The 25,213-nt window shown below is 28.1% G+C and overlaps 1 protein-coding gene across 1 annotated transcript in view; it reads right to left on the bottom strand.

Moving 5' to 3' along the window:
• Positions 1–25,213, bottom strand: part of LOC129958804 (uncharacterized) — a 269,909-nt gene that overhangs the window by 213,312 nt on the left and 31,384 nt on the right. The window contains exons 12-19 of the mRNA XM_056071493.1: positions 22,433–22,520; positions 19,116–19,308; positions 16,311–16,396; positions 16,084–16,210; positions 14,856–14,970; positions 9,230–9,332; positions 7,995–8,040; positions 589–642 (exon numbers count right to left, since the gene is read on the bottom strand). Coding sequence (XP_055927468.1) covers positions 589–642; positions 7,995–8,040; positions 9,230–9,332; positions 14,856–14,970; positions 16,084–16,210; positions 16,311–16,396; positions 19,116–19,308; positions 22,433–22,520 — 812 coding nt within the window. The remainder of the gene's footprint in view (positions 1–588; positions 643–7,994; positions 8,041–9,229; positions 9,333–14,855; positions 14,971–16,083; positions 16,211–16,310; positions 16,397–19,115; positions 19,309–22,432; positions 22,521–25,213) is intronic.

The raw sequence follows: 25,213 nt of genomic DNA, 5'->3' as shown, positions 1-25,213 counted from the left end.
TTCGCATTATATAGATACCCTACAATTCAAACTGTTTTTCATTGTTTCATCCAATATTTAATCATATAATTTTCTTATTGTTGAAAGTTTAGGAAGAAGGATTCTGTTTTTGTATAGTTCATAATAGAAATAAAAGTATTGTGAATTTACAATACTGCAAAAGTTAGAAAATATATGAATTGAACATTTACACTTCTAATAGCATTATGATGTCATGGGGCTGATCACCATTAGAAAGGTTCAAGCATGCAATAAACATATGTGAGAACACAACTTCAATGCCTTGACAATTTGATGGTATCATGAACATGAAATTATATCTAAACAATTTAAATTAAATTAAATTTAACCAGTGTCTGGTGAACCAGCTAGTTGCCATAGGTGACTAGTCAATAATAGATGATATTTCTATGCCATGAATATTACTGTTTTATACTGTTATTAGATATTTACATGAGTTTCATCATATAAATATATATTTTTAATAATTATATGTTTAATAAATATATAATGCCTAATAATTTACTGAATCAAAAAAATCAATGTAATATTCTTATTATAAATGAGATAAAACAATAATACACTTACACTTAAGTTAGCTGAGAAGATTTTTTGGCAATCTGTTCCTTGAAGGCATAAGAACTATGACATAAAAAAAATGACAACAAAGCCTTAATAAATTTCTATGCATAACAGTAAAAATAATTGGCATTTATGGATATTTACAGCCCTAGTTTATTAGAAGATTTTCAGATTACAGCAAGATTGTCGGGCTCCATTATATATATAATACAACCATCTTGGCAGTATTTCTAATATGTTTGGTGATAAAACCTGAGGGCTGTAAATAACCAAAAATTTCAAACAGTTTCTAACTAATGATTTAAAAAATAATTTAAATAATATTACTTTATCAAAAGACCATTGATCGCTTTGGTGATACTGGTTAAAACATGTAGCATACTGAGTTTTGCTTGAATTTATAATGTCCATTTACTTCATTATGATAAATTACTTTTCTAAGTCTAAAGCGGATAACTAATATTCACTAAGATATCTGCTGGATTCAATCTCTCCAGTTCTCTCTTGTTTCAAGATAAAATTAGAAGTACTTTAAACATACCCATAAAACTTATAGTTGGTATTCACATATAATACTTCTTAAATAAGTGATAGCCTGTATTTACAATTTTAAACAAAAGCAAAATAAATGTATACATATTTTACCTTAATAAGAATTGAAAAGATTTATAGTTATTAATATGTGAGAATATAATTGAACCTATTGTATTTCCAATGTTACTGATGAGTGCTTGATTGAACATACTATAGCAACATAATTACACAATTTCCATGAATCCTGCCATGCTGATGCAATCCTGCTTAATATTGCACAACTTTGTAAATGGTTTCGTATTGAATGCTCCAGTGGCCTGCAGAACCTATGTAAATTCGATTGTGAATTATATGTTTTATAACTGATGTCTTTCTTTTCACTATATTTATTAACTATTCTTACTCACAACACTTATAACTATTTACAAGATTATATATATATGCATGTATGTGAAATTATTTAGAGCTATTGAAGGATTGATTGCTATGAGAAGTAAAACGTTTTATAGCTATCTTGAGTTGAGATAAATGTTTATAATAAAATGCTTTATATTGATTCTTGGTTTGTCTATCTGCTCTGCCCTGCTCAGTACTATATCTTCTACTTTTCATAATTTTTCGCCTGACCTTTTTAGCGTGAAATATATCACACATCAGCATATTTATTCAAATAGGGATGCCACTCATATATGGGGGAAAAATTCTCTATGTCTTCCCTGTATTTTCTCTGTGCATACATGCAATATAAGATGAAATGTGAAAATGGCACTCATGTATTAGTTATTAAAGGATAACAATTCTCCATAGTTACACTGCATGAAAAAAAGCAAGGAAAGGCAACAACAATTTAATATTATTCAAAAAAATAGTATATGAAAAGAATATTTATATTTACATACAGAAAAAGCAATTTCTCTTTATTTATTGCTTAGAATTCAACAAGAAAAAATTTACATATTAGGTCACACAAAATTAAAGACTTGGATGAAGGAGAAAAAAAATAACATTTCACTATCATGATACAAAACATTTAATAATTAATAAAAAAAAACCATTACAAGGAAGATTATTTCTCTATTTTTATTTATTTATTTTTGCTAATTCATATATTTGCAGATTAATTTTTGTAACTTCTACAGATCTTCCAGGCATCAGTTTAATTTTTTTTTTTTTTTCTCCTTCTATTTCTTTTTCTTCTTTTGAAATAGTTTCATTTGCAAAGCTTGTTGAATTCCTTTTCTTTTCCCTGAACTTTTTTTCATACTCTTTTAAAACTTCATAATGCCTTGCATGAGCTCATTTAGCATACTGAGATAAATCTTTTGAAATTGGAACATTTAAAACATCAGCATAAAATTTTATGACATCATACACAGCTCTTAGATCAATTTAAGAATCTTTTTTCAGATTTTCAACAAGCATATCCTTGTTGAAACTAAATCCACTTTCCACAGCGACATTGCCATGTGACAACACAAGAATTATTTTTACAACTTCCCAGAAATTTGGATTTTTTTTTTTACTTCAAAATATTAGAAAAAAAAATCATCTAAAGGAGTTTTTTTCATTAAATGAATCAAGCCTTTCTTTGTATTAGTTTTAGTTTTTTCAGGAAAATTTCTGTTTGGCTCTTTGCACATTTTTAACATTCCAGAGACATTTGTGCTTTGGAATAAAAAAAATCAACAACATGCAAATCAACCATTCGTTTTTCACATAAAAATTTTTTGGTTCTTCAATAAATGTGGATTTAAACAAGGTGTAGCTTTCAAAATAGGAAAATTTTTGGATGTGCACTCTGATATTTATTTTATAGTATCTTCACAAATATAAAAACCTCTTCAAAAAAGCCTCTTTTCTCAGCTTCAATAGCTCCACTAGTAATAAAGTAGCCTACATTCATTATTCCAAAACGGTTTCCCCCCCCCCTTAATCTCAGATGTTATTTTACGCTCTATGTAAAATAAGCTTTTTCATCAAAACATATTACCACTTTTTATTTAAAAATTTTCTAAAATATTGTTGCAAAGATAAAATTAATCCATAACAAATAACATTCATGACATTTTTGTACAACTTAGTGCACATTTTTTGGCTATTCCACTATCAGTGAACATGTGTGAAAGTATTTCCGATATATCACTGAATGCATTAAAAGACGAATGTGGCACAAGTTTTAATGCCCATATAAGTTCAGCTTTAAATTATTAATTTTGAACTAAAAAGTTCAAAACTGGCCTATTTTCAAATTTGATGTTTTCATGTCATCTTCACCTATATTTCTTTTAGTCCAATATCAGTGATAACTTTTTTGAACTGGCATGCAATATTGTATGTGTTCCTCTTTTGGTATGACTAATAAGTTTCAGTTTGTCCATATTACTTAAGTATATTACAGGATGAATAGATGAATTTTATCTTAAAAATTAAGTAGTTTATAAGCACTTTTTAAGCACATTTGAGGAAAAAATTAAGGACTAACATTAACATAGTAGCTTTGATTACGGAACTAAGTTATGATGAAATTCACAAAGATGACCAAAAATACTATTGAATTAAAGGAAAAAAAAAAATAGAAACAGAAAATACCACCAGTAACTACTGCATACTTTTCATGAACATTATAGCTAAGTTACTTAAAATGCTTTACAGCAAGTTTCTCATGAAAATCTAATTCAAATGCTTTCAATCCACATCTGAAATACTTTATTTACTTTAAAAGTCTGCATTAAGAAGAAAAATACTACATTGCCGCTTCATTAACATTTCAATTTTTTTAATATAAAAAAAGGTTAAGAGCATAAACAAATCTGAAATAAAAAAACATATAAAATTTTATTAACTATGCAAAAAAAAAAAAAGTTTATGTTTCGTTTGAGAAATTTCATTATCCAACTCTTTCAACTGCCCAATTTTCTCCTTAATAATTTTTCGTAACTCATTTTTTTAGCAGTGAAAAGTCTCTGATTTAATCAGCTTGTTGAGCAAGTTCAATAGCATTACATTCAATTTCATTTTCTAAAAGAGATTTATTTTACAGGAAAGAGGTTGATGAATCAGATTCTGTCTTTTCTTTACTCCACTAGCAGCAATTTTTTTAGCTCTTTGTTCTTCCAAAAATAGGTCATAATTTGAATGGGCTGCTGATTATATTATATATATATATATATATATATACACCCCTCTCCCCCCCCCCCAAAAAAAAGTTCAATTCTTTTTGCGATGTCTACACAAAACTCATTATCTCATATACATATAAAATATTAATATAGCGATTTTCAAGAACAAGGCATGATGAGATCATTCAAATTATTAGCTTAAATCTAATAAGGTTCATTTGGATTTAATTCTAATATCATTATAATATTCATAATGCATCAAACAATAGGGAAAATATTCTTCGATAACTTTAGATTTGCTAGCCAAAATCTTAATACTTACACAGGGGTAGGGTGCATAGTGAGAAAGTGTTGAAAAAATTAAGTACTTTTAAGCACTTTTCAAGCATCTGAGCCAAAAAAAATTAAGCCCCTTTGTACATGTATGCATATGTACACCTGTATATTTTCTAATTCTAGGTTATTTTCTGTTTTATAAAAATGCATAGTTTTTATTGAAAAAAAATTTTAAAAATTAATTTTAAATGTGTATTCTTCAAATTTAAATATTTATTTTTATATTTGCACAACGTCTTCTATTGTAAAACAAATGATGCCTTTTTGATTTTGATAAAACAAAAAATGATCATAGAAATGAAAAAACTATCAATACCAAAAATTTAATCCAACTTTTATAAGATTAACAATCAAGATCTTTGATATTTTTCAATATTTCTTAAACTACCATCTTATTTAGATGCATATATCCTTTCTAAAAATGTCGTCATTGATGTAGAAGCATATCATGATCCAAACAGTTTGTATTTGATTTTTATATATGCAACAACCAATAAAGATTCAACATAGCTAGGATAGAAAGTATAAATTTCTTCCTACAATAACTGGTTTCATTTAGAAATTTTAGTTATAGTCCTATTAAGTTAAGAACTAAGCATTTCGGAATGATTACCATTGTAAGATTGGCAAAGTTGCCACAAAATTGACGACAAAGCAATGCCATGTTCCAAATAAGTTTTTAAAATAATTTTCTTAGTAAAAAAAAAAAAAAAAATAGCAGCGTTCAGAAATGTTCAGGCTCTAAAAAAAATGTCTTATCATTTCTACTTTTGAAGTTTAGCAAAGAATTTTTTTTAATGTTTACTTTCGGGATGAATTTTTTGAAAAATGTTCAAATATAGTTATATTTTAATTATCTGCATAAAAAAGATTGAAAAAACATCTATGAAATCAAATTATATTAATTAAGTGGCAAAATGTAGTTTTCTTTAGCAAAAAAAAAAAAAAGTATAAAGCAAAAATCTTCTAGTTTTGAGGTTTATCAAATGATTTGCCTAAATTTTTGCAGACAGCTTAAGAAATATATTATTTAGTTTCTGAACCGAAAAATAAGCTACATTTTTATTCATTTTTTTTTTTTTTAATGTTGGGGTTCGACTGTGTAATTACACAAAATTTTCAATTTTTTTTCATACTGTGAAGCACTAAAATAACTATCAAATATTTCTAAATGAATAGATTACTTGTTCTCTATTTCAGGAACTGCAGAATATATTGAGAAATTATTATTGCAAATTTGAACAAAAGTTATGCATTAGATTTTAATTTATGAGGGTTTTTTTCCTAAGAAAATTCTATAAAAGGTTAGGATTTAAGGAAATACATTTTTAAAAATATAAAATAGCATTAAAATGTATGTAAATGCAAATATGAAAATCAGCATAATTCCCAAAAAATGGACTTAGAATTCTAATAGTTTTATAAAGAAATTTATTCAATGAACTATTTTAAAAACTGTAACGTTCAAATTAAAACAAAGAAAGTATTTTTTTTTTTTTTTCCTTCTTTTATCATGACGTTAACAGAGGTAAAATAACGTGACATAAAGGTTCAAAGAAGCAATGATATTGTTTTGAATTTCATTTAATAAAAACTATTGTTACAAATGATGTACAAAACTAATTTTCCAAAAAATTTCTAAAACTAAAGGAAAAAAAGGCATTAATTCAAACAAAATTGATATAGTTGAAAAGCTACTTTTTTAAACCTTTGAAACTGTATAAAAAATGTTTGTGCTGTAATATGCTATGATTTTATTGCAAAGAACACGTTAAAATTCTATTTTTATTTTTGTAATTAGACTTCAACTGAAAATTTTGAAAATTCCGTTTGTAGTTGCCTTAACCACCCAAGAAGTAATTTTCCAAATTTCATGGCTCCTAACTTCAATGGTTTATCCTGTGCATTGCTCGATAAATCATGATAAACCTTTATATGTAAAGAATTGGGGAAAATTCTATAACATACAAAAAGAAAAGAAAGACTTTTTAAGTCCTTGCCCTTAAGTCCTTACACTTTTGTATGTCCACAGTGAATTACACATATTTTTCCGGTATATTGTTTAATAAAAAAAACTTTTGCATTAAAATTATTTTAGCAATTTATAGATAAAATTTTTTAAATATAATAAATACCGTAGGGCTTTGCGTACCTATTTCCAGCTAAAACATAAAGTTATCCCTAGAAAGATTTTTTTTTTTTTTTTTTTTTTTTTTTTTTTTTTTGCTTATCAATGCAAACAATAGAAGATTTTTTTTTTTAAAGTTAAGTTTATGAAGGATATTTTTTTTCCATGCATGCATAAATAATATTATATACTATCATAGGAGAAACGTTTCTCAACCTCTGAACTTATTAATGCAATTGAATAAGCAATCAGCATCACTTCCTTCTTTATGGTCAGCACTTTTCATTGAAGAATGGGACAAAACAAAGAAAATTTATTCCTTATACTAGGCAAATCTTACTTCCCTAAGATTTTATTTCATCTTCAGAAAGAAAAATAAGCACATTTGTAAAAATATAAGCACTTTTAAGGCCCTTATATAAGAACCATAAAAAATAAGCAGTATTTAGGAAACAGGTTGTGTGGAACTTCTTTAACCCATTCAGAATTGTCAGGATTCATATTTTTACCCGTCCAATCCATTTAAATACGAATTGTTAAAAAAAAAATCCTTAATCTACTCTGATTAAGCTCTCAGTTTCTCAAATAATAAATAAGTCATTCTATAAACTCATGAGTAAGTCTATAAGTCATATCTAAATACCACCGCGATGCTTACACAGATTGAATGCTGGTATTCCTTATTCCAGCCAGAGAAATGTATTCTATTCTCTCACGAAATTATAGCAGTCTCCTATCTGCTCATTAGCAGCAATCAGAGAATCTCATGGAAAGAGAATAGCTGTCTCTGAAATCGTAATTAGACAGATTTATACAAAAAGGGGGGGGGGGCAATTGGAAATGGAATGAGTTTCCGCGATTACATATTCACGAATGGTGTTGCACCATGTTTGGAATTATGGCTATTATCCTTTTTTTGCAATGTTCAGAGATCAACAATTTTTAGATGGGGGAAAAATTAAAAAATCCTGTACTTTCTCGGTCTTTATGGAAATTTCCGAATTTTTCTACATTTCCCTGTATTTTCCCGGCTCTCCTGGTGCCGTAGTAAACCTGAATATAACTTTTTTTTTTCCATTTAGATCTACACGTTTGCAGTCGGTAAAATAGCTCTATCTGCAAAAAAATGGGGGGGGGGGATTCTACTTTCTTTAAGATGCTACAGAACACAATTACTAGAATAATTCATTTTTTATGTTTCTTCATAAATGATAAATACCCACAAATATTAACTTACAAATCTTAAAATATTATTAGTAAAGTTTGAGGAAGAATGAATAATAAAAATAACTTACAGTGTTAGCAGCAGTTCGTAGTGCTGACTCATATTTTCCTCTAGTACTGCAAAATGTAAAAAATATACATGCTTTAAATACACAAAAAATTTCTATGTTGATAAGTTTGAAATACTTCAAATTTCAGAACACATAACACTTTCATAGTTTCATCAAAATACTCAAATTAAGAATGTAAAAGGAATTTGGTTGGAAAATTGTTTTCGAAAATCCATTGAATATACTTGAAAGATTTATTAACCAGTGATTCACTTCAGTCAAAAAACTATCATACACGTTTAAACTTAGCTTCTGCTTCCATGGAAACAGAAATTATTAAATATTTTATCTGTGTTTGTTTTTGTCCCAATTAGAGAAATAGTTTATTATGGGTCCTGGAGAAGTTTTATATTACTGATTTCAGATTAATCTAAATAATTTTGATTTTTAAACATGTCAGAATTATATATTTCTGCTTTTTAATATTTGTATTTATATCTGCTCTCAGAGAATTTTAATTCTTGAAATTCGTGATTTAGATTTCAGCAATTGATGAAAAATTTCAGTGAGCAGTTCATGCAATTTGAAATAACAGAAAGAAGAAATTAATTAGCCTAATGCATAACTATATAGCAAATGAAGTTAACTAAGAATACATAATAATCCTAAAAGAATCAAATATAATTCTTGTGGGATTGATAAGTGAAGAACGCAGGTTGTCTAATCAACAAAAAAAATTACAAAACATAATTATTACTTTTGCATATTTAGAATCTTTTTGCTCTTTTCTATCTAGAAAAATATTGAAATATTAAATACTAGTTTATAGCCTCCACAAATCATATATTCTTAGCTTTAACAACTTTAATAGACTGTGAATGGCTACATTATAGAAGAACATTTTTTGAATAAAAATTATACTTAGAGCAATAATATTGAAAAAGGAAACTATTTTTAGAAAAATAATGTCTAAAAAGGAAAGTGTTTTTAAACAGAAAAAAATATTTTGTGAGGTTGTAACTACAATTATTAATTACATATTAATTCCAATTGCTGATGCTGATTATTGAACAAAATAAGTATTCATTTACAAATCAAAGGCCTTGCAATTTACAAGAGAATAATAAATCCAAACAGTGTTCAAAAGCAGTATAAAACACTTGTTCGTTGCACATACTTTTAGGATATTTCATGCATTTTAATATTTTCATGTAAAAAATGATAACATTATTAAAAAGGAAAAAAAGACAACTTACACACTTTCAGAAATGTCAGATTTGTTTGGTATATTAAATATATCCAAGGCTTGCACAGAATATTTAAGAAAGTCAGAAAACGGTTCTATGGCATTGAGAAGTTCTGTAATATGATAATATTAATGAGAAATCATATTATAAGAAAATGTCACATATCAATAAAATTTTAAAAAATACATTACATTATATTTCATTTATTTAAATTGACATAAACAGAACAAGGCTAATTCTTTCACAGATTAACAAATAACAAAAGACATAAAAAATAAATATTTTTAATTTTCACTCATTTATGATTCATTAATTTCATAGGAAAAAGCAAAAACAATATAACCGAAATGTAGTTAAAAAAACCAAATTTTCCAATTGAACAGATTTCTTATGAATTTCATCTAATAATAAAGATGAATGAGAGTGTATTTGTGTTAGAGCTTTAAAGGCCAGTTTCACCTACAAATAACAAAGTAAACACATATATACTTTGATATAATAGGCACATTGGAGGTTTTTAAAAAATTTTAATTAAAAATTTAACTGATGAAAAATTAGATTACATTTTGGTATTTTTCGACGAATATTTTCAAAGTTATTGTACAAAAATAAATTTTGAACCATTCCAAAATTTAATTCCATCAATGCCAATTTAATAACTGCACACATTTTTCCTGAATTTTGGTAATTTTATTTTATTTAATGCCTAATTATCAACAATATAGTACATTGTTACCCTGAAATTCTAACCACTTTTATCGTTTCATCAAATTTTTAAATGCACGATTTTCTTCCATTGACAGTACTTGTTGTCTTGTCTTCCATTGTTGTAAAGAAGGATTCTGTTTAATATATGCGCAGTTTCAAGACAAAAAATGAAGACACAATACCACGAAATTTCAAAAATAGATGAAAAGTGTTAAAAATTAAGATTTTTATCTTCAAGCTAACTGCTTTTACTTCTTGTGAACATGGCGTCATGATTTATACATTAATCATTTGATTAATCATCACATCGTGTATGAGCATGTACTTAAAGCATATGTATTTCAGTGAATTCTGTGAGTTACTTCAGTAATTCCATAAGTTAACTTTTCGTACATTTATTTTCATACATTTATTTATTCTTTAGCTGGTTTGCTTAAGTTTTCTAGTTAAAGCTCAAGGTTTTTATGTTCATAAAATAATAATAAAAAATATATTTTTTCTTAATTCTTTCATTTCGTTTACTGAGCCCCACTGAATTTTGATAAAAATTTCTTTCAATAACGATTATGGGTCCAGAATATTCCTGATTCGAAATTAAAGAAATGACGATGTTTAGCTTAATTGGATAATAATACTGTCGTGAATTTTCTAGTTTTTGTAATGGGGGGTCGGCAGTCAGGTTTTTGTTTTTCTGAAATTTAAGGAATGGGAAGCAAGCCAACTTTCTGAAATCTTGCTAAGCAAGCCAACTTTCTGAAATCTTGCTATTTTCATTGCTAAACAGAGCTAGCTGGAATGGATAGAAAGAAAACATGAGTATTTGTTAATAGTGAATGGAACCGTGACCAAATTGGATGAATCCACAATCAGACAAGAGGAAACTGCGAGCTTAACTAGCGAGAAAGCCATGGATTGGCCATTATTTACTGTGATGTTGGTGAACAGCATAGGACAGTAATATACAGGGTACAAAGTACATCTAAAGCCTGGACGTTATTGATGGATCAGATCAAGCCGATATCAAGAGATTCAGTAAGGTTACTGCTAGACGAATGTTTCTCAATAAAGTTTAATCTGGAAATCATTGTAATTTTCATAGCAAAAATAAAGAGGCAATCTCGTGCTTACTCATTAGCTGCAATTCGGGGATTTCCTGGAAAAAGAAAAACAGTCGCAAAAAATTGGACTTAACTATAAAGAAAAATACGAGAGCAAGTATAAAAAGGGCGAGTTTCCCCGATTAAATAATTACGAATGGTGCAGTTTCGTTTGTGGAACTAATGGCTACTACATTTTATTCTTGTAATGTTTAGCGATTGGCACCTTTTAGATGCGGAAGGAGGAAAAAAAAAAGGAAATAAGAAAGACACTTAAAATTTCTGGGTTTTATGGAAGTTTTTAAATTTCTCTGTTGTTTAGATGATTTTTAAATTTCCTGCATTTTCCATGTCCTCTTGGTGACATGGAAACAATGATAAAAAAATGAAAACAATTAGGTTATTTTACCTCACTTAACCCTTCAGCTGTGTATCCCGTGATTTCCGCAGGTTGGGAATCAGTCCATTTTCTGTTGCATCCCACGCTTTTCGCAGTTTAGAGTATATATTTTTACGCTTACAGATTTTTATTATATTATATTATTATCGTGTAACATATAGTATCAGTTCACTTGCTTAGAAAAATATTTTAACTTATTTACAAACATCGCATCTAAATCAGAGGCGGCGATAGCAGGGAGCCCCGCCCTGTCGGCAGCGTCTTGTCCACCCCCCACCCCCCCGTCGGCGAGATATTCAGAGTTTCGTCGGTAAAAGTGTTTACCACTTCAGGATGGTTAGAGAGAAATGCGCATTATCGAATATGATTATTTAAAAACTGCCTTAAAGTTAATATATTGTAAACAGTCGAAATATTCAAGAAACGATTAAAGTGTTTTGCTATATTTGAAAAATAATCGATAGAGTGGTAGGTCAATAATATGACGTGATAGAGTGGTAGGTCAATAATATGACGTATTTTGCGGACAATTTATGATAGACCAACTAAGAACTGAATGCAACGGATGTCGACGATATTAAGTTCGCAGATTTTCAGACATCAGACTCAAATGTCGTTCATTCAGCCTATAATTTGTACTACTTTTGAAATATAACCGACAAGCTAACAAGTGAATAAGATATCGACAAGGTGATAGGCTCATTTTCTTGGCAATTTTTGATCGGCCGACTATGAACTCAATGAAGTGAGTGTCGAAGACGTGAAGTCCGCATATTTTCAGACATTTGATTGAAATGTCGTTCAATTAACTTATAATTTGCACTAGGCTGTATATCCGACTGGATAAGATATCGCATTCTGCCGACAATTTTAAGACGGCCGACTGTGAACTGAATGTGATGAATGTCGAAGACTATACCTGCAGATTTTCAGGCATTTGATTCAAATGTTGTTCATCAAGCTTTTAATTTTCACTACTTTTGGCAATATATAACCGACAAGGTGACATGTGAATAAGACATAAAATAGGTCGCATTTTGCCAAAAAATTTTGATTGGTCGGCTAAGACTTCAATGCGCTGGATGTCGACGACGTTAAATCCAAATTCTCAGCCATCTTATTTAAATGTTATAATGTTCATTCAGCATATACTTTATATTATATTTAGCAAAATAATCAATAAGCTGGTAAGTGAATAAGACGTCATATTTTTCGGAACTAATATTTTTCCTTTCGGCTAATATTTTATCATAGATTAAGGGGAAAAAAATTATTTACATCGAGCACTTCGATTACCTGCCAATGGAATTATTAGAGAAATTGAAGCTTTTATATTATTCATGAATAGGACGATAGAGTTGTTTTCCATAATTCATCATTCAAATTCAAGTTCTAAAGTTAATCGTCGTCTTATTCATCTAATTGTTATTTTCACAGTAACGAATTGATAAATTTATTTTATTCATTTCACTAAGAGAATTGCCTGACTAAAATCTAGCTAATAATTAAACTAAATTTCGTCAAACATTTTTTTTTTTTTTTACACCGTTGTGCATATGCATGCTTAAAAAAGTTACTTTACAGTAGCGAAATTATTTGGCTTCATTATAAATTACTGAAGTAAGTAAATTGTACAATTGCAAATTAAGTTTATTTATAGAAAAATATCTGTTTTCTTTCGCAATCTAATTTATCAAGCTACATTTATTACACTAAAGAGGTATTACCGACTACAACTAACGACAAAAAAAAAAAAAAAGTGGTATGGTAGCTTTTTAGCTACACTAAAAGAGTTTAACCAAGTATGCACTAAATTTGTTAAATAAATTACTTCCTAAATTATTCAAACTCTGCATTCAATATTATGACTATGTAATCGGGGAACGTATCTTTTTATTTATTTTTTCTTTCAATTACTATTTGCAGCAAAAACTGTATGATTTCAGATGTTTCTAAATTTTTAATAGACTTTATATAAATATGACTTCTTGATAAAAGGATGATTAAAATTGTTATTCATAGAATATTCATATATAATACATTAACCTCTTGACTTCCTAATTAGATGGCAGATCTTATTTGGGATAATTATTGTTATTTTAATCCCTAGAATAATATAAGGGCATTTGAGGTAATGATGCGTTTTCACGTGATTTTTGCATTTAAAATTACTTTATAGTTTCCTTAATTGCATATTTAAAGTTAAAAATTTAGTAATTCCATGGTGAATCCGACTCGTCATTTTATACGAAGGGGTTAAGAAAAACCAATGCATGCAATTGAGGGGATAAAACTCACTTTTTGGGAGGAATATTAGCTTGCAATAACTTTAAATTAAAAAAGTACTTAACCATAAGAACGCATGCCTAAAAATGAAGATAGGGGAGTTCATATCCAAGGTCTAATTGTTTCTTAATATAATTCACTGGTTTTTTAAGCCTAAATATGTATTGAAAAATAAATACATGGGGTATCTAATGTTTAAGCAATCCATTTTTCATAAGAATATTTTTCATATCTTACATAAAATAGTAAGTTTGTACATACATTTACAAAATATTTTCTCCAGCATTCTTAAGAAACGACATCATTGTGTCTTTTCTGCATTCTATATTGATCGTGTCGGAACTATAGTAAATTTTTTGTTGTATTAAATGTAATTTATTGTATTTTTGTTGCGCACTTATTATCCTCGGATTCGAAACACATCTGAATTCCTGCTCGTTGCTGCAATCCTAATTTAATAAATATTTTAGGTAGGCGCAATCTGTGTTTCTATCTATATTCAGCAATCTAGAAAGGAATATAACATATTTTTCTAATTTTAGATCTCAGAGAAATTAAGTCTCAACAGTCTCATAAAGAAATAGGCTCAAATATTGACAATTTTTTGATGGTCACTGAAAGAAACTGAGAACATTTTTTTAGAAATTCCTTTGTAAAGTTTTAACAATAAAAGAAAGGATCAGCATCTGAATAAAAAAAAGCTAAATAATACTTAATTTACTTTAATTAAATGTAAAATTAATTATTATGAGTTATTTTGAAACCAAATGAGAGATATTGTGCTTGCCCCCCTGTCGGCAAATCTCTGCCGCGCCTCTGATCGAAATAGTTATTTTCAAGATTTAAGCAGCCAGAGGGTTAATAAAACTGATTTCTTTTCAAATATTTTATCTTTCAAGAAACTCTGACAAGCAACTTTCACCAAAGTTTAAAAACAAAATATCACGCTCCAAAATCAATATTCCATCAAATTCTTAATTTGTTTTACTACGAATATAAGACAATGTTTTAAAAAGTAATAAATTATTTCAATTTCGATTAGCTTCTAAAAAACGCATTAAAACAGCTGAAAACTTTTTCTGCAATTTGCAAAAGAATTTAAAAAGTAAAATTCGTCATGAAATTGGAAGATATTTAAAATTACCTTGGTTGCTTAATTGAAATCTTTTAGCAACTGTATATGCACCTTCAAGAATAGCTGAGATTAAATCCTTACAATCTTCAATAATGAAGGCATTTTTTGATTCATCGAAAGTTTTCTAAAAGAGTGGAAGGAAAGAAAATTTCAAATTAATGACTCCAATAACAGACTCAAATCCAATGATTGAATACGAAAAAAACATAAAAGAGTACTTGTGTATTACTGTACATTTCAGTATCCTGAGACAACGATTTTTCGATTATTCCATCTCATTAAAGGGTGAGAACTGGGATAATGAGACGCATTTCTGGAATTCATCATTCTTCGACCTTGATTTACGCCCTATTAGACACTTTTTCATTCACGTTTTATACGAGTGTTGTGCCATTTCTGATCGTATTATTTTAATTCAAAATTGCACTATTGATTACTAATACAGCTAATTCAAGTGACAAAAACATACATTTTAAAATAATATTTTTAAGTAAAAAAAATCATTAATATTTTTTTAAATATTAAAATACATATATATATATATATAAAATAATATTTACACTTTTAAGACGTTCCATATTTACAGTAATTTCTTAAATAAAAGTAGGGTCGATTATTTACTGTTGTTAATATCAAATATTGTCAAAAAATTCAACAACATATAAAAAACGATATATTTTAACATTTAAAAAAATCATTATTAGTTTGTAAAAAAGTGAAATATCAAACTTTAAGAAAATAAATTTTTCATGTATTCATCATAATTTAATGTTTATGCCTCTTCCAATAAATATAAATTCCTCCGAAATATTTTACTGTCAATTAATATCTTTTTCTGACAGTATTACAATTTATTTGCAATGTTTATGCCTCATTAATCTACGAGTAACCCGAGTTTACTTTACTGGTAAATGTAAATATATCCTCCTTTTCACCTTTCCTCTCACCCCTATTTTGACGAATTAAACCATCCTAACCCATGCACAAAAATGCTGAGAATTTTAGAATCCATTGGGAAACAGTGACTTGCATTTGCTATTGAGAAATTTTAGGTTTAACCGCATATCACTGGCGAACATAATCATTATGTTAACATGACTTCTTTGACTGCATAAGATATTTAGGGTTTTTTTTTTTTTTTTTTTGAGATTAAACACTGACATGTGCTTAATACACAAGTACCAGTACATGTTATAAATAATTTAAATAACTATAAACAAAATAATAAAACTTATACCTTATTAGTTAACTTTTTAAAATCAGAAATAAAAACTGATGATGGATTCGGTAGATGGTGATGTTTGAAAGAAAACTCAGGGTCACAATAATCTTCACAATCAAAAAACGTTTTACATTCCTTGAGTCTAAAAATATATTAAAGTGATACATTATATTGAAACCAATATTTTCTTTTATCAGATAAATTCATTAAATCATTTTTACATTAAAAAATAATTAACTCACTTTCTCCGAATAAAGGGCAAATCGAGTTTTACAAATAAATTCAAACGTTCATTGAAAGCTTGGAGCATTTCTATAGATAATTCCATCTAAAATATTCAATACAAATTATTTTAAGAAAAGTGCATAAATACTCTCCTTCACTAAAATTAAGAAGGGAAAAAAAGTATACAATATAGATACATAATTTTCTTAATTATTTGAACGTAAAGAATGAATAAGACTTGTATTCATTCTTTACGTGAAATGGTAATAGAATCCATAATTTATAAATTTACAATGAAATTTTAAATGGTATAAAATCATGCATAATAGATTTATTGAATCCTAACACAACCAATATTCTTGATGACCCAGTCTGTCACCAAAGTAACCCGAGAGATGGAGTTCGATAGCAGTCAAATCAAGGGAATAGTTTTGTAAATTCTCTTTCTGGAATATTGATGTTCAGAATTTGTTGTGTACACTTCATGCTATAGCAAATGCTTAAAAACAATTTGCTATTTGTATGTTACTGATTTCTGAAAACATTGTTTTTTGTGTAATTCGCCAATGTTTTGTTATCAGTATGTTATGTAGAATAAAGTTACATTTTTTATTACTGAGCCTATTGGGCATTTTATTGTACACCCACTGGATTGAATTTTTCTATAATAATGTTTTATACCAAGTAACTAATACAATCTATGTCAGCCATATCTTAAGATTAATCAATTGGGTGAGTATTAAAGGAAGATAGTAGGAACTTGGCAAAGCCACATTATACATAGATCAGAACTTGTTATAAGATTATTAATCTAGAAATTCATCTGCTCCAGTTTATTAAATGTTCCATGAAAACACACACATGGCAAATGGTATAAAATGAACATAGGGCATTTTAAATAATGAATAATTTGGTAAAATGTTTCACTTTCCAGTTGATACCTATCTACTTGCTTTCTAAACCCTGCAACTCAATAGCAAATTCAAATAGCTACTGAGATATACCAACAAGGTATCTTTACACATAAAGCACCAACTGTGTTACTTAGTAAACAAATTATTTTTTAAAAAAAAGAAGAAAGAAAGAAAGAAATTATGGAGCTTGGCAATCTTGATGTAATCTTAAGGTAGCCAAGTAAGCCTAGCGCGAAGGTGGAGTGAGGAGGTTGCACTATGATACTTAAGTACCCTAAATTTCTCTAATAAAAGTCTTGTGTGACTTATCACTATATTTTCTGGATAGGTTTCATCACTTTATTCAACCGACAGGAAATGAAAGTTTATTTCTAGGAAATGAGCAAACAATAGCCCATTACTGAAAAAAACATTCCAACTATTCAAATGTTCGAAACATACAATACTTTTTTGCGCCTGAAATCAAATATATATATGTGGTGAACCGGTACCTCATTTTCCGCCATCGAGCAGCGCCTCTGGTGAAGGAATCGAGAGTTGCTGTCAGTTGATGCTACGACGCATCGATGTAAGGATGAACTATTACAACATATTGTTTAAAAGACGAACTTTTATGTTAGCTCTGAACTTCATTATCGTAGTCTCATCCTGTAAATTTGTCATCTTCAATTTGTACATCGTCATTACCGTAATTAAATTGTCATTCATTAAATTTTCAAATATCAACTAACTCGAACTGGTTATTGCTTAGCCATCATCCTCACGTATATATACTTATTTTGCTATTTTTATATAAGATAAAGCATTTTAGTTGAAAATCATTGATGTTTCAACATTTGTGAATAAGAACACATTTTGCTTGTCAGATATGACTGACATTTAAAAAAAATTAATAATGTACTAGAAACATATATTTAAGATTTCCTCATAAAATTCTTATTAACATCTGAAGCCTAAATTCAGTTCTAGAAATATACAATGAGAGTATATTCATTTGAAGCAGATGCACAATTTATTTTATACAGAATTCAGTTCAGTTAGACTTAAGAACACCACATGACTATCAGACTTGAGTTCTGTAACTGGAACATTTAATAGTTGGTTCAAATTTTGTGAACTTTACAATACCTTCTTCTTTAATCCTAGGATTTTCTATAAAAGTGAGCATGTTCAAAGCAAGAATGAGTGCTAGTTCTATGCAACTATTAAAAGATGTGCAAATTTAATGTGGTAATTCTTCAGTATATAAAACACTCCGTTTGGTTGAACCCACTAATGCATTTTTATATTGTCAACAGATACCAAGGCACCAATGGCAAAAAATAAAATAACTACTACAGTAAACATAGCAAAAAGTATTAATTTGATTTAAGTATAAATAAATTTTATTTTTACTAGAAAGTTCACCCATTTTTAATTTTAATAGTTTGCATTTATTTTGCTTACCAAATCATAAACTTTAGCTGCTGTCTTGTTTTTTTTTTTTTTTTTTTTTTTTTTTTTTTTTGCCACTGGTTATGTGACATTCATTGGCGATATGAAGAAATACCTACTAGTAGATTGCAATGAAAATGAAATTTATTTTAATAACTTCTCGTACAGTAAGTAATGATTTATGTCTATCTAATTATTGAACATTTGGTATTTGTATATTAAAAGCATGCTATTGGCGAACTTTTGGCTGAGATTGCATGTTATTGGCAAATTTTAAATTTAACTATATGTCAATGATGAACATAGTCAACAGCCTAGCATGATATTTTGATCAATTAATCAACAGTTACAATAAACATGACATGTCTGGCATACTGTTAACACATAAGTATCAAACTTATATAAGCCAATGCTAGAGATATAAATCTTTTAATTTAAAGAAAACAAGATTTTTAAAAAAGTTTCATATCTTACCGAAAAGACATTCTCTTCCTGGCGTTTTTCAAATTTCAGCAAGACCAAACATATTGAATTGTGAACTGTTATTGGAATAGTTGAATCATACAAAACCGGTAAAAAATATTTTGTAAATTGTATTATTATTTCTCGGTCAACTGATAGGTACTTGACTTCAAAAATGTCCAACAGCAAAGCGTAAAAACATGCTCTATAAAGAGAGTAACAAAATTAAATAAAAAATATTACATTTTCTCACAAATTAGAAAAACCAGGTTTTTTTTTTCTCTCAAGCTCTGATGGACCATTTTAAAAAATGAAGAGAACAAAATGAATTAATTGATGGAAGGACTTAGCAAAGTTCAGTGTATTTAAGGTTCAGGAAATGAAATCTAAGAATTTATAAAACATCTTTATAGTCAATTAAAATGAACTTGACAGCCATTACCTCGGCTTCTACTAAAGACATAAAAGTATATCTCTTTGATACGTTTATGTAAACAGAGGTTTAAAATATGATGACAAGGATTGACAATAGAAACATAATACACACGCCTTAAGTACATGTTTATGTCTGGTGCTGCAACCAAAGGCTTAGTATATAAATTATGATGGCATGCATACTAGGAAGAGAAACAATTTGTATAATGATAAATCTTTATTTCCAACATCTATTGCCAAAAATTATACATAAACGGTTAATTTTTTAGTATAATCTCCAGGAAAATTCAGGTATTTGTCATATTGAGGGATTAGGTTTTTGGTCCTCTTTTTAAAGAATATTGCTGACCTTTTTCTTTTCTTTTCTTTTTTTTTTTTTTTTTTTGAAGCTACTTATTAATCTGGAGGTTCTTTGAATATTTTTTAAAGAGAGACTTAGGAGCAAAAATGCCTAAACATGCACCCACCAAAGTCACAATTTTAACATGCTGGTCAGCAAGTCCTTTGTTTTGGATTCCAGGATCCCCCATTTCTTTTGAGCAACTTGATAAACTAGTTGAACAAAATCTTCTATTGTGATAGTTTTGTAAGCTTGTTCTCTTCCATGGAGAATGCAGCTTAGCATTAAGGGAATTTAATATCTTAATTGAATTGAAAAAATAGCTAAAATGCCAAAATAATTTCAAATTAGTAGGAGCTTCAAAAAAATGTTAAATATCATTGCATATAAATAACTGGTGGCAATGCTTTTCGAAGAGGGAAAGGAGCCTAGTTCAGTGACATGATAAATGCCCGAATCTTCATAACAATAAGTTAAAAATGACAAGATTGTATAGTCATCAACAAAAAAGGGGGGATGACATATCTGTAACTTTGTTATTTGATACCACATCTTCACAAAATTGGTGTTGATGGAAATGGATTAGAGGGACAGGTTTGTAGAGATAGAAAAACTCATTAACTGAGTTAATTAAGATAATATCTCAAAAAATGTTCATTATAGAAACCCAGATTTTTTTAATACTTTGATTCAGCAGGTCATTTTATGTATGTGTATCAAATTTCGTTCTGAAATTCGAAGTAGTTCTCGGGTTATATACTTAATCTTATTTGCTGAAAACTCTGCCCATAAAAAGTCAACCCATCGGGAACCATATATTACGTAAGTCTCTACTTGTTAATTGGGAAAAAGAAAAAAAGAAGAAAAAAGACAATTTCACAAAGAAATTTCGTAGAAGCAAACAACACCACTCAGATTTGTCCTTAAAATAAGTATGTTTGTTTGTTTTTCCACACATAAATATTTTTCTTTTTATTTACATATTGAAAAATTTCCTTTACTTTTAAAATCAACTCATATTATAATCTTTGTTAGTTGATACCACCCTAAAAAATTAAGATACTTTTTAATTTTTATGACGAATGAAATACGTTGCTTAATCCTCTCCCTCCTCCCTTAAAAAGTTGTCTCCCTTAAAAGTTGGGGAAATGCAAATATCGTAAAAACATGTTTAAACCACTGTAATTCCTAGGATTTTTTTTTTAATGGACATTTATTTTCAAGCGAAAACAATTGTAATTCAGATAGAAGATTTATTAAGTTTACTACCATAAAAACATTAGAGTCATGGACATTCTTTCTGTTATGGAGCAACTGATGCAGTCAAGAGAAATAAATACAAACAAATTGAGCCCAAGTACATTATTATGCAGCAATATCTCAAACTAGAAGTCCAAAAACAATGTTTTTTCATAAACGCAACTGCAAAGAGATTATTTTATAACTCAGATTATTTTAAAGATAATTTTAAAATATCATCCACCTAATGAAAGAAATTTATGAATGAGTGCTCCACATTAAGCCATTAAGTATATAAATAGTAAGTGCTAGTTAATTTCCTTAATTTTGCATCGATTCATTTATTTAATGGTAAGAAATGGGACAGATTTCCTTGAATCTTAATTTCATTTACTTTCAAATGATAACTGCCGATAGAAAGTAAAAGTTAGTTAAACATCTCAACATCAAATCTCTTCTTCAATCTACTTTTATATAGACTAAATAAAAAACAAATATTTATTTATTTAAAAAAAAAAGAAGGCAGAATTCATATTAAATAAAAATCATGCGAGCTGAAAATAAATTTAATATTTAACTAACTGCGACGTTATGATGGCCATTAAAGGTCGTGCTTCTTGAAAAGTAAATCTGTAAATAAAAATAAACTTAATATATAGTCCCTCAAAAAGTGAGTGTTGAAAATCGACTGTGGAAATGTTTCAATTTTTGTGAATAATTCAAAATATTCACTCTGACTATTAAGCACAAACATTCACTACTAAGCGCAATTTTTTGGATTGTGGCATTTTAGTATGTCAGCTTTGTTCTCATTAAAAGTTTTAACCTTTTTACACATAGAACTCTGAAAATTCATAAAATATTACATTTTTATTATTTATGCATCTATTTTAAGACTATGAAATATGATAGTTTACTTTAGGTGAGGGAAATTTTTTTGAAGAAATATATAATATATCACAAAGTTCGTAATATTCATTTAACATTAAAAGTCATTTTTCAGAACCCTATGACTCTCGAAATTATCATTAGAATTCCATAAAATTTTATTGAGAGGTTAAATCCATTACAAAAAATCGATTGAGTAAAAAAAATGACAGCCGTAATGGGAAAATTAACCATGTTAATTAACTCGGTTAGCGATTGCTTTTGGGCGATTAATTGCTGACATGCGGTTAATGTACAAACATCACTTCATTTATTCTACTACTCGTCTTTAAGAAAGAAAATGGTCCTGCAGAACTAGGGAGGAAAGGCAAAAAATACACTCATATATAAATATATATATTAAAACTTCTAACTGAATGAAACTTACCTCACATCATCATCTGGTGAAGGGCCTTGGTTCCAAATTAAATTATTAATTAAAAGAAATGCTTCAAATCCATCATAGGCAATCTTGACTAGAGGGAAATATTTATTATTAAATCCTTTGAAAGATAATATAGAAATATATTTTTAAAGCATATTTCATAAAGACTTAACAGAATGCAGATATGTTGGCATTTTACAAAAACTATTTGACTTAGAGCTACCAGATTTGGTACCTATATGTGTTTGAGGTATGAATGTGCACCTCAGAGCATTTTTTTATATAATTTTAATTAGAACTTTCATTCAGTAATTAAAAAAATAAACAAAGTGTGGGCATTTTTCCGCAATAAGTTCTGAAAATTTATTACACAAAACTGATTTTTACACCACTAAGCGCTAAGATGTCATGAGTTTTGATCTTAAAGTTTCATCTTCACAATGAAGAGAACAGTTATAAGGGCATTAATGTAATCTGTTGTTATTTTTGATGTTTTTACAAATATTTAATTCATACATTTACATTTTGATACTCACAAACATTTTTTTAAAGGAACCATGTACATTATTTTATGTACAAAAGATTTAACTGGAAGTAAATATAAATAATTTTCCCACAAACCAACTAGTCACTAAAGGTGGTTGATATGAAATAAGTTGATTTTGATTGCAACCAACAATACCACATATACTTATATAAATAGCATTAACATTATTTCTATTCAGAAATATCAAAAGACACTTTTCAAATGTTGACTTAAAATTATTCCACACTTTACTCATTTTTCTATAAATAATGTTTTGACTTTTTGTAAAACAATGTTAAATTAATTTAGCGATATCATTTACTTCTAGCTCATCTTGGGTATAAAAATGTACAAATGATATACCTTTTTCTAACATGAGGCATCTCTGGATACCTTAACAAATTCATAACAGTGATAATCAGATTAGGGGATCTCTATTTCAGTTGTAAGAGAAAATATAGGAGTTAATGCCTATCGACATTTGTTTTCCACCATGTTGCATGTCAGTGTAGATTGTTGCAGTGAGTATTTCTAAAAAAAATGAATAATGCAGTTTGTTCCCCTATTCTGGTAATGAGTTCAAAACTTGTGAGTTTTCATTTCATTCATCAAAAATAAAAAAATAAAATTAAAAAAAAAACTTTATTGAAATTAGTATTGCAGATACGTAAGAAGTAAAATTATTCATACTACTGATAATTATTTTAATTCTTTTTTTTAATGGAAAAACTTAAATAACCTAAGCTTATTTGTTTATTTCCAGCTAAAAAAATGTCTAGAATTTCAAGACAGAAAGATTTATTGCAATAAATATTAATGCTCTGAAATTGATAAAAACTAACAAACTGAAAAAAAGATGCAATGAATAGTTATTCCAAACTTACCATGAATGCTATAGTGATTATGAAAATTGCTAGTCAAGCAATGATAAATCGGGAAATAATTAAAATGCAAGTAAAGGACAAAAGACAATGAGTTAATTAAAGGGTTCAACAATGCAAAAAGCAATGGACAGCAAAAAGACAAATTGCTACTAATTGAACAGTTTGGAAAAAGATCAACATACATTCCTCTCCAAACAAATCAGCTGTTCATACCATTTTTAAAAAACGGTACATTACGATCCACCTGGAAACATGGACAAATTTTCCTTTTAAATTTGGCCTTTCACACTAATTTTGAAAAATTTTCACATAATTTAGGGAAAATTAAAGACAATCCAAATTTTTGAAATTTGGAGTTTGATAACAGAGAAAGAAATGAACAGGCAATGCAGTTTGTTATCATAAGCATCATTAACTGCATTACCATTTTCTCTTTTTATCATATTGTTAAAATTATGAAAAGCAACATGTTCTTTTCTGCATTTTTTATTTATGAAATATTGAGAATACTAAGAACCGTAAAAAGAATGGAACATCAAGCACTTTGCTCAAGCCACAGAAACCAGGGGAGTAAAATTATAATTATTGATCACGTCTTAATCCATATAACAGACAGTTTGAAAAACTTCTTTATTTAAAAATTGTTAAGATAAGCAGCAATAGTGATCCCAAAGGTTAAAAAAAATAATAAATCTCAGATAAAACAATATCAATTTTAATGCAGAAAGTGGTAAGCGTAACTGTTTTGCAGAAATATTTATTTTGTCCGTCATCTTTATTGGCGACTTGGTATCCTTGCGCATCAAGGGGCACACTAAACTACACTTTTACCGGTACTTTTACTTTTCGACTAATAGTAATTAATTGCCAAAAACGATCGTAAAAAATATGTTAATCTATTGACGATGTTCGCCAATGACATGCGGTAAGCCTAAAATTTGCCAATGCAGTTAATAATAAATACAATAATGCCGAAGAATTTTTTTTTTTTTTTTTTTTTTTTTTTACTCCAATGAATAGTTGCAGATGAAATATTTATATGTGCAACAATAAAATCTTAATTCTAATATTAATTAAGAAAAGTAGACGATTTTTTTGCTTATAACAAATCAAACGATAAATTTGTATTTAATACCCTAAAACTTTATTGTTTGCATTTAATTGAAATAGCAATATTTGTGAACGATAGTTTACCGATTTATACAAACATTTCGCGCTTCCTAAAAACTTTTTCAATGATATAAACTTTGTAACATGCCTAAATATGCATATTATTTTTATAATACTTTATTTAATTACTTTTATATTATTTGTTTATTAATGTTTCGGGAAAACCCTTCCCATTTGTTTTTATTTTAGGATTGAAAGGAATTT

This window comes from Argiope bruennichi, chromosome X1, assembly GCF_947563725.1.
Source record: "Argiope bruennichi chromosome X1, qqArgBrue1.1, whole genome shotgun sequence".
NCBI lineage: Eukaryota > Metazoa > Arthropoda > Arachnida > Araneae > Araneidae > Argiope > Argiope bruennichi.
Note: the sequence above shows the minus strand (reverse complement) of the source record. Positions and strands in the feature narration are given on the sequence as shown.